This window comes from Leucoraja erinacea, chromosome 20, assembly GCF_028641065.1.
Source record: "Leucoraja erinacea ecotype New England chromosome 20, Leri_hhj_1, whole genome shotgun sequence".
In the NCBI taxonomy this organism is placed as follows: domain Eukaryota; kingdom Metazoa; phylum Chordata; class Chondrichthyes; order Rajiformes; family Rajidae; genus Leucoraja; species Leucoraja erinaceus.
In genome coordinates, this window is record NC_073396.1 from 27,568,664 (window position 1) to 27,583,680 (window position 15,017).

The 15,017-nt window shown below is 40.9% G+C and overlaps 1 protein-coding gene across 1 annotated transcript in view; it reads left to right on the top strand.

The window, feature by feature from the left end:
* Positions 1–15,017, top strand: part of txndc11 (thioredoxin domain containing 11) — a 64,279-nt gene that overhangs the window by 38,801 nt on the left and 10,461 nt on the right. The window contains exons 6-9 of the mRNA XM_055651735.1: positions 3,208–3,320; positions 4,025–4,225; positions 11,166–11,922; positions 13,435–13,580. Coding sequence (XP_055507710.1) covers positions 3,208–3,320; positions 4,025–4,225; positions 11,166–11,922; positions 13,435–13,580 — 1,217 coding nt within the window. The remainder of the gene's footprint in view (positions 1–3,207; positions 3,321–4,024; positions 4,226–11,165; positions 11,923–13,434; positions 13,581–15,017) is intronic.

Genomic DNA, 15,017 nt, shown 5'->3' on the forward strand with positions numbered 1-15,017 from the left:
TTCAAACCATGTGTGTAACAACCACCCGGATTGTGAGAGATCAGACTTTTATCAGTAGAATTCCTATTGAATTCCCACTGAATTTTACTTTAATATATTAGAAATTGCAGTGGGCTTGCATGGAATTAGTTTGGTCTTTGGGGACTGTTTATTTCTAGCCTTTTTTTAAATTATTTATTTTTATTAGAAGTACGGTAAGTTACAATAATACACAACACATATGTCTTAATACATTTTTTGTACCGCTTCATTTTTTGAGCTTTAAGAAAAAGATAGAAGTAAAGGAAGTAAGGAAAGTGCGCAAGAGTCGTGAAGGTGCAAGAGAGTGTTGGGAAAAGAAAGCCCCTTAGAAAAGAAGTTAGAGAAGGAAGTAAAGAAAGAAAGTAGACCCTAGAAAAGAAGGAAAAAGAAAGTAGAAACAATCGCTCTATTATAACATTAAACTCCGCAGAAAGGGGACTACCAACCAAGCCCGTTGCCAGATCCTGATTTTATTTATTTATTTATTTATTTATAAAATTACTATTGCACCTCATGCTTGTAATAGTTCCAAAAACATAGACCACGTCTTTTGGAATTGGTCTGCTTTACCTGCTAAGAGGAATCTCATCTCTTCCAGATGTAGTGTTTCAAACATATTTGATATCCACATTTTTATTGTTGGTGTGGGCGCATTTTTCCAGAATTTAAGTATGAGCTTTTTTTCCCATTATTAGCCCGTAATTGAGTCAATTCTTCTGAAACGCGTTTAGTTCAGGGTTACCTTCCGATATTCCAAAAATGATCCATTCTGGTTTTGGACCAGTTTTATTTTGATTAATTTTGTAAAGATATCAAATATTTCATACCAGAATTTTTGGATTTCTGTACAAAAAACAAAAAAATGCACTATGGTAGCTTCTTGACACAGACATCACAGATGGGTGAGACATTAGGGAAGAGTTTATTTATTTTAGTTTTTGAATAATATAGTGTATGTAATGTTTTGAATTGGATGAGAGTATGTCGTATGTTGATCGAACATTTATGCACCTGTAGTAAGTGATTATCCCAGCTCTCTCTTGAAATTTTTATAGCTATTTCTAGTCTTAAAATTAAGTTATAAGATTAAGTTGTACTTGAGGTCGGGGGGGGGGGGGGGGGGGGGGGGGGGGAGGAGGGGGGGAGGCTGAGCAGCCTGGAGCCGGGGGAGGCTGAGGCTCCAGCCTAGTCCTTGCCCCGGGGTCCCGCTCCTCTCCATTCCCGTGGGCCAGGTGCAGCAGCGCCGCCGCCCCCCCAGACCTCGCCCCAGCCTCATCGCCGTGGTAATTTCAAATCCCACACACGCGGATACCGGGCCCACGCAAGGGGCGACTTTCAGTTATCTTTAAATCTGCACGCGTGGATACCCTCAGTCACTTCCTCCCACCCTCCATAACCCCTCTCCCCTCCCTACCTCCCTCCTCTCCCTCTATCCCCCTTCTCCCCTTATCTCCCTTCTCTAAGATGGCGGACTGCGGGGGTGATGCGCCGTTGTGTATGGCTGCTCCTCCTGCAGTCCGTCCTTTCTCCCATTTTTATTTTTAGTCCTGTCCGTGGGAACTTTTAATTGGAAGTCTTCTTTTATGTGGTGGGGGGGGGGGGGGGAAACTGTTTTAATCCCAGTCCTACCTGGTCGGAGATGTGGTTTTCTTCTGAACCGCTTCTTCGTCCTCTCTGTGCGGCTTACCATCGAGCTGGAGCAGCGCTGGAGCGACGATTTCCTGCCGGGATTACAGCTTCGCCGGCGGTGCAGATGCTGGGACACCAACACCAACACGGAGCGGGCGATGGCTTACCGGATCGCCTTCGGGTAAGCTCCGGGGCACTGGGAACGCCGACTGCAACATCGCTGAGCTGCGGCTGCAGAGCGTCCAGCCGCGGGCGGGCGGCACTGGATTTCAACATCGCGGGGCCTGGTGTCCGAGTTCGCCAGTGTCAGAGGTCCGGCCAGCGCGGCCTGAGAACTTTGGACATTGCAGTCTTCAGGGAGGAAGCGGCCGCTTCAGTCCAGGCCGCTGAAGAATGTTCACCCGATGCCAATGATCCAGCTTCGCGGCAGAGGTCCTGAGAACATCGAGTTGGCTGAGGAGGCCACATATAGACCCCGACCTCGGGTGGACTATGAGGGGGAGAAATGGATATTTTTAGTGCCTTCCCTCAAAGTGAATTCTGTTGTGGGGGGACGTTTCATGTTGATTTCTATAGTGTACTGTTCTGTGTCTTTTTTCTTTTTTCTCTTTTTTGTTTTGTATGGATATATTGACATTAGATCTGTTCAATTAATTTAATCAATCTCTGTAAAGCACTTTGGTTCAAATACTGGTTTTGTTGAAAAGTGCTATATAAATAAAGATTATTATTATTATTATTAAAATGGTTGATCAACACTTGATTTGCAGTTAGGTCTTTGATACCTAAGAACATCCATTGCTTAGTATACCAATTGTTTGAGCTAATATATTTTTATAGCACAAGGTCTGCATTAAAACAGTTGATGAGTCTGTTTTCATGGTAGTAAGATATTTTTTGCAGATGAGTAATAAGTTTTTCTTTTACAAAGTACTTTTCTTTATGATAAAGCGAAGAAAGTGGTTCATTTGTACCCTATAAATATTCAGAGTTCAATCTTATTTTTAAAGACAGCAGAATAGGGTGGCACGGTGGCGCAGCGGTAGAGTTGCTGCCTTACAGCAGCAGAGACCTGGGATCGATCCTAACTACGGATGCTGTCTCTACGGAGTTTGTACATTCTCCCCATGATCGCAGACACAAAATGCTGGAGTAACTCAGCGGGACAGGCAGCATCTCTGGAGAGAAGGAATGGGACACCCTTCTTCAGACTCGACCCAAGACGTCACCCATTCCTTCTCTCCTGGCTTCTGTAAAAATCGTAAATTTTACAATTTATAGCTTTAAATTTGTAATTTGTCCCTAGTGCGTAGGATAGTGTTGTGGTACGGGGATCGCTGGTCGGCGCGAACCCGGTGGGCCAAAGGGCCTATTTCCGTGCTGTATTTCTAAACTAAACTAATAAACTGGAATGGACCCTCATAAAATCAAAATTGAACAGTTTAACGTGGGGGAGGTGTGGTTGGTGGAAGCTTTATTTCATGAAGTGTTTGATCTTGTGATGCTGTAGGATTATGTTGAGATTTTGCTGAAAAGGAAATGCATCTTGGATTTCAGATCATCAAGGAACAATTCGCTTTGGTGTGATAACTAGCAAGCAGGTGGCTGAAGAGATATCCGTAACTGATCCTGGAACAATTTATATGCATAGACATTTCAACTCTTCCTTGGTAAGTTTACTTATAAGCCATTTTCCAATTTAAATGTAGCACAAATTTCTATCTTCCTCTCATTACTGCATGCTGAACTGGTTTTGATATGTTGTATATTAAATGATCACGGTATTTGTCATTGACAAATAAACTAATTTTTTTAGAATGAAACACGAATTTTCAATATTTTCTGTTGTGAAGGGTGGAGTAGCAGTGCATCATCAGTTTTAGTAATTGAAGATAGGTTTAAAATTAGTTAGAGAAAAGGACGCAAAATGCTGGAGAATGTTGCATTTGCAGCACAGGAGAATGGTGAGTAAGGTGGCGAAAAATCGTAGCGATATTATGTACCGTCTTTACACAAATGTTAAAAAAAAATGCAAACCGGAAGGTAACAAGATAAGAGTTGTCGTTATAAGAAGGATCCTGACCCAAAACGTCACCTATTCAGACCCACTTGAGTTACTCCGGTATTAACTGCAGTTACTTTTTATTACAATGATAGATGGTTGGTTGTTCTTGATGGTCTTATGTAAAATCCTGTGTTGAGCAAGTGGCAACATGAGAACAGGTAAGGATCTGATTGTGATTATGGCAGACCTAAAAGAAAATAAGAGTACAAGACAAAATGATTTAGACTTCATTTCACTTATTTGGGTTTTTGTACCTTTGTTAAACAGGACCCATATCATACTAAAATGTGCCTGTTTTTGTCAATTCAGGTCTTTCCACATGAAGTCATAACCTTCACTGCAGTGAATGTCTACAGTTGGGCTTATGAGAACAGGGAGACCTTTATACATTGGTTGCGACCGCACGGAAGCAAGAGTCTGCTCCTAAACAATGAGCTGAAGAAAGGCCCGGCTTTGTTACTATTTTTCCCCTTCAGTCCGTTAGCTGAGAAACAGCCACTGATGGAGAAGGTGAGAACTTAAGACATGTGACTATAATTGTTTGCATGACTGTTTGAAAGGATAAGTCAGGCTGTTTGTCTGCAGTAAGATTAATGTGACTGGTTCAATTCTAAACTAGCTGTATGAAACTCTACTGTGGCGTAGTGCTGGAATTGGGACCGTACAGCGGCAGGGACCTAGTTCAATCCTGACTACAGATGCCGTCCGTACGGAGTTTGTACATTCTCCCTATGACTGCGTGGTTCGTGGGTTTTCTCCGGGTGCTCCAGTTTCCTCCCACACTCCAAAGATGTACAGCTTTGTAGGTGAATTGGCTTTGGTAAAATTGTCCCTCATATGCAGGATGTTGTTAGTGTATGGGGTGATTGCTGGTCGGCGTGGATTTGTTGGGCCGAAGGGCCTGTTTCCGCACCGTATATGCAGGTGTGGTGCTTAATTGGCTTCTATAAATTGTCCTTAGTGTGAGAGAAAGAACTAATGCATAGGAGATCGCTGGTTGGTGAACTTGGTGGGCCAAAGTGCCTGTTTCCTCGCTGATTCACTAAAACTGCTCTACATTCCTACTCTATCATTTAAGGCCAAATAAGATATTTGTAACATTGCTTTGGTGCTTCCCAACTTTCTGATGGGACAACGAATCATTGTGTTTCACAGTTTATTCTTAACGACAAAAGAAGCTGATGTATCCAGATCTCTCTTAATTTGTGTCCATTACTTTCAGAAACTCACACTATCTACTTGTGGAGTCAGTGTTGGGATTTTCATTGGATGTCTGATTGTCATTAGGGCAGACTTCAGAACTTTAACTTTGGAGTGGAGCAATGATCTATCGTAAAGCTATGGATGAATGTTTGCATGTCCATTATATGTTTTCTCTATACTGTTTGACTGTTTTTTTGTGAGATGGTGTGTGTTTTGCTCCAATGAGATGTACGTCAAGTTCTTGTTATTGCACACTTCTATAAGGGATTTCCATTATAGTGGACTGAAATCTCCATAGTAATTAGACATCACTGTCGCTTTAAAAATACAGGTGTTAGTTGCACTGCAGGAGGGCATTGAAAGTGACAAGCAATTGCTTCAATCGACATTTGTGCAACGATGAAGTGCTGGAGTAACTCTTCAGTTCAGGCAGCATCTCTGGAGAGCATGGATAAGTGAAGTTCCAGGTCAAGACGAACTGCTGCGTCGTCCCGAGCACCGACTGCCACGAGACCTGGACCCGCAGCAGCGCCGGGACCCGCTGCACCGACATTCGGTGCTTCCCTCTCTGAGCATGGGACCACTGAAACTGCCGCCGACCCCACCCCAGCTGCTTCCAGACCAGTCCCACCAACCTTCACCGCCAGGCTGGACTGCCGGCTCCACCCCCAGCCTACACCGCCACCCCAGCTGCTTCTCGGCCAGACCTACTGACCTTCATCAGGTCGGGCTGCCGCGCCATCCCCGGCCCACTCAGCTTACCCGGTCACTTCCAGGCTGAGCCTGCTGCCGGTACCGCCACTGCTGACCCTTACCTGCACTCCGGCACACTCCAACCAATAACTCCGGCAATCCTCGCCTCTCCCCTGGCCGCCAATCGGTCACCTGGGTTCCAGGTACAGTCCCAGACCAAGCATCTGAAGAAGGCTCTTGACCCAAAACGCCACCTATATATGTTCTCCAGAAATGCTGCCTGACCTGCTGAGTTTATCCAGCACTTTGTGTCCTTTTGTACATTAACAAGCATCTGCAGTTCTTCATTTCTGGATATAAGAATTTTGATGAGCAGGCTTTTGAGAAAATAGAATCAGGAAATGATTTGGTTCCAAATTTAATCTCTCAATTTAAAAATAAAAGTTGACTTTTACACATATATTTTCCACATCTATCCCTTACTCTGGCTTCACATTTCACTTCTCTCTTCATTTTACAGTCTCGTATTTTCATCTCCAGCCTTTGTCCACCCGTCCCCCTCACCTGGCTTTGTCCTGCCCCCACCTCTATTCCAGCCTCCTCCCCCTACTACAATCAGTCTGAAGGAGGGTACTTACTTGAAACGTCACTATCCATGCCTCCCCCAGTGTTGTTGTCTGACCCGCTGATTTACTCGAGTAAAACTCCACAATTTATTTTGTTACTTTTAAAAAGAATAATCTTTGCAAGCAGTAACTATCTTTATAGCAGATGAATGGTTGACCTGATCAACCATGAGGTATTCTCAAAAATATAATATAAACAATTCCAGGTATTTTAAAAAAAAGACTTGTGGCAAGGTCTAAAAATGTCCCCTTTTGCAAAACCGTCAAGCTGCTACATTTTTGATTTGTTTTTTTTTGCTTCCTCCTGGTATTAGCAAACATGATCATTTACATAATGCAAGGCATGAGTGGTAAACCATTTCCTCATGAAAAATGCCACAATTACGTTTCAAAGCTGGTACAAGCAAAGTTCATAGACTACTCATGTGTGAGTACACATTCAAAGTGAGAGCAATAGAATTTGTCCTACTTTGGTCGAACCACACATATCATCGTCTCACGTTCTACACAGCCAAGTGTACTCACAAGTCTCTCAGTTACTAGCCTTTCCTGCAGGCTAACTTATTTATTTGTACTTGAAAAAGATCCTATAATTGCATTAAACCACTTCTACAAGAACGTGTCATACATATTAATCTTGCAGCTGGACTACAATTGTTACCTTAATTTGATCTGACCATACATCTTATTGTGGCTTATTTTCTGTGACACAAAATTTAACACAAGCCAATAATTGTTAACTTTTTGTGTCTATCTTCGGTTTAAATCATCATCTGCATTCCTTCCTGCATACTTCCCTTTCCTATTGTGTCTGCTGAAGGTAGAAACTCATCATCTCTGACCTTCCCCTCTGTTATTTCCAGTGCTTACACTATTATCACAACAGTTTATGCCTCTTGCTGCACACTGTGTACCACCATGTACCGTGCTCCCCGTGTCCTTGATACTGTGGAGATCAATGGTCAGCATGGACTTGGTGGGCCAAAGGTCCTGTTTCTATGCTGTATCTCTAAATTAAACTAAACATTTGGGATGTGGGAGGAAACAGGAGAACCAAGGAAATACCTATCAAGTGATAGAGAGAATGTGCAAACCCCACCTGAAGCCAAAATCTGGTCCGGGTTGCTGGAGTGAGAGACAGCAGCTAGTTATGCCATTGTGCTGCCCAATTTCTTCTTGGATTTTCTACTGACTTTGCTTTTATGGTTGTTGTAGACTTCCGCACATTCTACATATTGTACCTGTGGACGAATGGCCACAATTCACACTCCTCATTGTACATAGACTGCTGCAGCTTATTGATAGGGGCTGTGGTTTCTAGGTGAGGGGTGAGTGAGAACATAACATTGGGTCTGATTTTCCCAGCAACCACACATGTTCATGAAGCAGATATAACTTTATCTGAATGCTGCCTCTTGAATTATTTAATAAGGCAGGGATATCGTACCCTAACTCTACGAATGTTCTGGTAGAGAATGGCTAATATGGTTGAACGTATTCAATGCAATTTTGGATCATATATTTCCTGCTGAGCTCTTGGGAAACGCTGCATTATCATCTTAAATTCTTCACCAGAAATTGCAAGCATGCTAATCTGTATCTAGCATAGCCACCTGTACAAATCATGATAAATCATCATTGGATAACAACTAAAGTTAGCTGAATTTAATCAAATAAGCAGAGGTTGGAATGTAAGCAAAACAAAATTCAGAAATATTTTGTGGTTTGAATAAAGCAGTTTTTAAAAAAATATTTACACCAGCTCTATTCTATATCTGGGTTTCAGGAAATGAATAAATCACCTGTTCCTGCAGAAAGGCTCAAATTAACATGCTAATTGTTGCTTGGAATTGTAACGTAATATGGTTGGTGGAATGGATTAAACCTTGCCATTTGCATTGGTGACTAAAGTTCAATGATTAACATTATCCTGGTTATTACAGTGAAATTGGCATCTGATTATTCCTTTTTCTCAGATAACCGAAGTTATTCTTCAATATCGCAACTGTAACAACAGCAAGACCATTCAACGTGTACTACAATACTTGGAAGAAAACGAACAAAAAAATCGTGACGTCCAGTCAACAAGACCTTTGTTCCGGACTAGAAAGCCTTGTTGTAACACAGTAATACTTTCCCAGTTGCATTCTATAGCTCAAACTCACAACATCTGTGAGCTCTGTATTAATCAGACTATTGGAATTCAACCGAGTGTGGTCCACATCGCAAGATGCAGCTTCGTTGAGATGGAGACGGCTCTAGATTCATTCTACCTCAGAGAACAGTCATTTTTCCAATTGCAATCCAGGACTGTGGAATGCAGTGATTTCTTGAGCTATTACAGCCCATTCAATTACTACACAGCTTGCTGCAGGACATTCAGCAGTCCAATTAATTCTGAACAAATTAATGTCATTGCCTCTTTAGAACTGTTTTCTAATGCAGATCACCACCAGGGAATGTTTTCCGATAATTCATTTCCTCACATTGAGGACACAGCAACAAGATTTCTTGATTTAAATCATGGTCACGTTAATATTACAGGACTGAGCTGATCTGAAGAAGGCTCTTGACCCAAAACGCCACCTATATATGTTCTCCAGAAATGCTGCCTGACCTGCTGAGTTTATCCAGCACTTTGTGTCCTTTTGTACATTAACAAGCATCTGCAGTTCTTCATTTCTGGATATAAGAATTTTGATGAGCAGGCTTTTGAGAAAATAGAATCAGGAAATGATTTGGTTCCAAATTTAATCTCTCAATTTAAAAATAAAAGTTGACTTTTACACATATATTTTCCACATCTATCCCTTACTCTGGCTTCACATTTCACTTCTCTCTTCATTTTACAGTCTCGTATTTTCATCTCCAGCCTTTGTCCACCCGTCCCCCTCACCTGGCTTTGTCCTGCCCCCACCTCTATTCCAGCCTCCTCCCCCTACTACAATCAGTCTGAAGGAGGGTACTTACTTGAAACGTCACTATCCATGCCTCCCCCAGTGTTGTTGTCTGACCCGCTGATTTACTCGAGTAAAACTCCACAATTTATTTTGTTACTTTTAAAAAGAATAATCTTTGCAAGCAGTAACTATCTTTATAGCAGATGAATGGTTGACCTGATCAACCATGAGGTATTCTCAAAAATATAATATAAACAATTCCAGGTATTTAAAAAAAAAGACTTGTGGCAAGGTCTAAAAATGTCCCCTTTTGCAAAACCGTCAAGCTGCTACATTTTTGTTTTGTTTTTTTTTGCTTCCTCCTGGTATTAACAAACATGATCATTTACATAATGCAAGGCATGAGTGGTAAACCATTTCCTCATGAAAAATGCCACAATTATGTTTCAAAGCTGGTACAAGCAAAGTTCATAGACTACTCATGTTCTCTTCAAAGTGAGAGCAATAGAATTTGTCCTACTTTGGTCGAACCACACATATCATCGTCTCACGTTCTACACAGCCAAGTGTACTCACAAGTCTCTCAGTTACTAGCCTTTCCTGCAGGCTAACTTATTTATTTGTACTTGAAAAAGATCCTATAATTGCATTAAACCACTTCTACAAGAACGTGTCATACATATTAATCTTACAGCTGGACTACAATTGTTACCTTAATTTGATCTGACCATACATCTTATTGTGGCTTATTTTCTGTGACACAAAATTTAACACAAGCCAATAATTGTTAACTTTTTGTGTCTATCTTCGGTTTAAATCATCATCTGCATTCCTTCCTGCATACTTTCCTTTCCTATTGTGTCTGCTGAAGGTAGAAACTCATCATCTCTGACCTTCCCCTCTGTTATTTCCAGTGCTTACACTATTATCACAACAGTTTATGCCTCTTGCTGCACACTGTGTACCACCATGTACCGTGCTCCCCGTGTCCTTGATACTGTGGAGATCAATGGTCAGCATGGACTTGGTGGGCCAAAGGTCCTGTTTCTATGCTGTATCTCTAAATTAAACTAAACATTTGGGATGTGGGAGGAAACAGGAGAACCAAGGAAATACCTATCAAGTGATAGAGAGAATGTGCAAACCCCACCTGAAGCCAAAATCTGGTCCGGGTTGCTGGAGTGAGAGACAGCAGCTAGTTATGCCATTGTGCTGCCCAATTTCTTCTTGGATTTTCTACTGACTTTGCTTTTATGGTTGTTGTAAACTTCCGCACATTCTACATATTGTACCTGTGGACGAATGGCCACAATTCACACTCCTCATTGTACATAGACTGCTGCAGCTTATTGATAGGGGCTGTGGTTTCTAGGTGAGGGGTGAGTGAGAACATAACATTAGGTCTGATTTTCCCAGCAACCACACATGTTCATGAAGCAGATATAACTTTATCTGAATGCTGCCTCTTGAAATATTTAATAAGGCAGGGATATCGTACCCTAACTCTACGAATGTTCTGGTAGAGATTTGCTAATATGGTTGAACGTATTCAATGCAATTTTGGATCATATATTTCCTGCTGAGCTCTTGGGAAACGCTGCATTATCATCTTAAATTCTTCACCAGAAATTGCAAGCATGCTAATCTGTATCTAGCATAGCCACCTGTACAAATCATGATAAATCATCATTGGATAACAACTAAAGTTAGCTGAATTTAATCAAATAAGCAGAGGTTGGAATGTAAGCAAAACAAAATTCAGAAATATTTTGTGGTTTGAATAAAGCAGTTTTTAAAAAAAATATTTACACCAGCTCTATTCTATATCTGGTTTTCAGGAAATGAATAAATCACCTGTTCCTGCAGAAAGGCTCAAATTAACATGCTAATTGTTGCTTGGAATTGTAACGTAATATGGTTGGTGGAATGGATTAAACCTTGCCATTTGCATTGGTGACTAAAGTTCAATGATTAACATTATCCTGGTTATTACAGTGAAATTGGCATCTGATTATTCCTTTTTCTCAGATAACCGAAGTTATTCTTCAATATCGCAACTGTAACAACAGCAAGACCATTCAACGTGTACTGCAATACTTGGAAGAAAACGAACAAAAAAATCGTGACGTCCAGTCAACAAGACCTTTGTTCCGGACTAGAAAGCCTTGTTGTAACACAGTAATACTTTCCCAGTTGCATTCTATAGCTCAAACTCACAACATCTGTGAGCTCTGTATTAATCAGACTATTGGAATTCAACCGAGTGTGGTCCACATCGCAAGATGCAGCTTCGTTGAGATGGAGACGGCTCTAGATTCATTCTACCTCAGAGAACAGTCATTTTTCCAATTGCAATCCAGGACTGTGGAATGCAGTGATTTCTTGAGCTATTACAGCCCATTCAATTACTACACAGCTTGCTGCAGGACATTCAGCAGTCCAATTAATTCTGAACAAATTAATGTCATTGCCTCTTTAGAACTGTTTTCTAATGCAGATCACCACCAGGGAATGTTTTCCGATAATTCATTTCCTCACATTGAGGACACAGCAACAAGATTTCTTGATTTAAATCATGGTCACGTTAATATTACAGGACTGAGCTGTAATACTAATAAAACTCTAAACTTTTACTTACTGGATTCTAACTTGCACTGGAGATTTGCAACGAGATTGGGAGCCAGTGAATGTGCCCAAGTGCAAGAATTTGCTACCATTGTTGATCTATGGGATGAAGTTCATTATGTCTTTGACCACGAGCAAGTCCTTGATAAGTCTTCTATTGGTAGGTGTCTATGAAAGTAATTTTGAATGCAGCTGAAATTTCACTGCTTATATGTTTTGAAATCATTTTGCTTAGTAATAGATTCCAATACTGTTTGAATTAAATTACATTTTCAAAAATTGTATAATTTTTCCCCTTCGCCACCACTCAAGAAAGATCAGCTTAATAACACCGTACTCAAGTGAAAATCAAATCTATATAAAATACTTTTACTGTTCATGTCCTAAAATTACCATACATTTTCAAAATGGTATGCTGATATTTTTCCTTACACCATTTGCCTTGCTGCATGTAAAATCTAAATACAACAAAGTTGTGTCCATCATCATAATGTACCGGGTACATAGATATTTCCACTTCTTGCTAAATAATCTGGCTGTTGAAGAAATTACCTACATGTTTTACCCCAATAATCTGCTAAATAGTTATTTTAATTTAAATGTATATACTGTGTCTATGCGTACATGTTACAGTACACCTAACTTGGGTTGCAAAGATCTCTTAGCGCAGGCAATAACGATATTTTTGTACTTCTTGAATATCACTTTTTCAATTGACCATAACTCCATCTCAATAGAAATATTTACCTGAAAAATACATTTCCTTTGGACACTCAGCACATTTTTTTGGATCATGCTACCTCTTCACGAGGATGTCTTCCTTTTAACGGTCTAACTTAGGATGCAGGTAATATTCTTACACAGTAATCCAAATATTCCATTTCATGAAAGCTGCAACAATGTAGAAAAGACCATTTGATGAATGGCAGCAAAAATACTTAGTCAAATAAAATTAATTAATTGGGTAGTTAGTTTTGAACCTGATAGTTTCACATTTTAATCAAATCCCAGAAAATTTGAATGGAATATCTTGTGTTCCTCCTTTGCCAACATCATCTTATCACAAAGTAATCAGATTTTGTAACAATTGTATGGATGGAATATTTATTTATTTTTATTTGTTAGAACCTGGGTATTGCTAGCAAATATTGGTTGGTTTTTATTTCAGGTTTCTATCAACTGCGTTATTTTTCTTCAGGATCATACATTAATTTTGTTGTATGATATTAATCCCTTCACAAATGGAATAACTTATTTTCTTGTAGTATTTGTAAACTTGCCAAAATGCCAAATGTAGAAACAAGGAACTGCAGATGCTGGTTTACACATAAGGAGACAAAGTGCTGGAGTAACTCGGCGGGCCAGGCAGCATCTCTGGAGAACATGGATAGGTGAGTTACTCGAGCACTTTGTATACAAAAACGTCATGTTGAGACAACGGAATTTTACTACAGTCAAATCCTGCAGTTGCAGGAAACCTGAAATAAAAACAAACTAAATTAGTGCTAGTGTTTAGATTGAAGATTAGAGTGAGATGCACAAGCCTTTATTTGATTAAAACTGATGGTCGCCATCATCATCATCATCGTTGAAAACATAGGCACGTGTATTAGTTTGTAACATGTAGACAGAAATATTGCCTTTTTATTTGATTGCCATTTTTGTGTTGCAGAAAGCATTATAAAAAATTACAGTAGAGTATACAGTCCATTAAGTCGGCATCTTATTGTTGGAACCAAGTCTAAAGCTCAGGAAGAATATTTAATTGCTGAAGCAACAACCCAGACATTTGACAGCATCGTGCTGGATGGCGAAAAGGTGAACCTCCAACTTCTGTTGTTACATATGTGTCTGTTAAAGTCATTTGCTTCATTAAAAATCCATAGAAGCTTCATAATTGCTGTTTGAGTTTAGTTTATTGTCACATGTACCGAGGTACAGTGAATAGCTTCTGTTGCGTGCTAACCAGTCAGAGAAAACACAATATATGATTACAATTGAGCCATCCCCAGTGTGCAGATACATGACAAAGAGAATAACGTTTAGTGCAAGGTAAAGTCCTGTGTAGGAAAGAACTGCGGATGCTGGTTTAAACCGAAGATAGACACAAAAAGCTGGAGTAACTCAGTGGGTAAGACAGCCTCTGGAGAATAGGAATAGGTGACGTTTCGAGTCAAGACCCAAATGTCTGAAGAAGGCATTCGAGGCAAATCATAGCATACATGATATAACAGGCAGTGCAAAAAGAGAAAGGAAACGGAGTAAGGAATATGGTAATAGATCATGTAATAAAAATAAGCTGTAGTAACTCAGTGGGTCAGGCAGCATCTGTGGAGAAAATAAGTGATGTTTTGGGTCTGGACTCTTCATGCAAAATAGGGTGTTACTGCTGCAGGAAATGTGGAATTTAAAAAACAGTTAAACTGTAAAAAGATCGAGTTGCATGGCTCTGTAACTTCCTGTGTTTGACTGATAAATATAACCGAAAGCCATGTAAAGTGAATGCTGTAACACACTGAAGTGCCTTCTCTTGATCTCTGCCTGTTCCAAAGACATGCAGGTTTGTAGATTGGGTAAATTGCCCCTGGCGTGTAGGATAGTGTTAGTCGAGGGGTAATCGCTGGTTTGCGAAGACTCGATGGACAGAAGAGCCTATTTCCCCGCTGTATCTCTAAACTAAACTAAAGTGCATAGGGTTGTGCAATGGGTGACAAAGTTCGCTGCTCCTCAGCTCAGTATGTTTCATTCACACTGAATTGTAGTGAATTCAGAAATGGATCAGGTACAGGTGCACAACCTTTTATCCGGTGTTCCAGAAACCGAAAAGCTCCGAAAACCGGCCATTTTTTCCAGATGTCGTCTGCGCACCAAAGCTCGCGTTTGTCGCCAAACTTGACCCAAAATGACCCACGGTCAACCCAGGTCTGTACTACTGTAGCGGCTGCCTCCTCCCTGGAGACCGGGAGACGCTTAAACATCTGTAAATCATTGCTTAAATGTTAGTCAGTTAGTTTGGAGGGCTTTTATGTGAAGGGGGGTGAAGGGGGTAAACTCTAATTCTTAGTCCCCTACCTGGTCGGAGAGGCGGGGAGCGGTCAATGCCTTACCGGGTCGCCGTGCGGCAAGCTCCGGAGCGCTGTGGCCGCCGACACACAACATCGCGGAGCGTCGCTGGATTTGGAGCCGCGCAGCCAGGGGTAGAGTTGCCGGGGTCGGAGCTCCAACCGGCGCCGCCCGCGGCCGGACGGAGCCCCC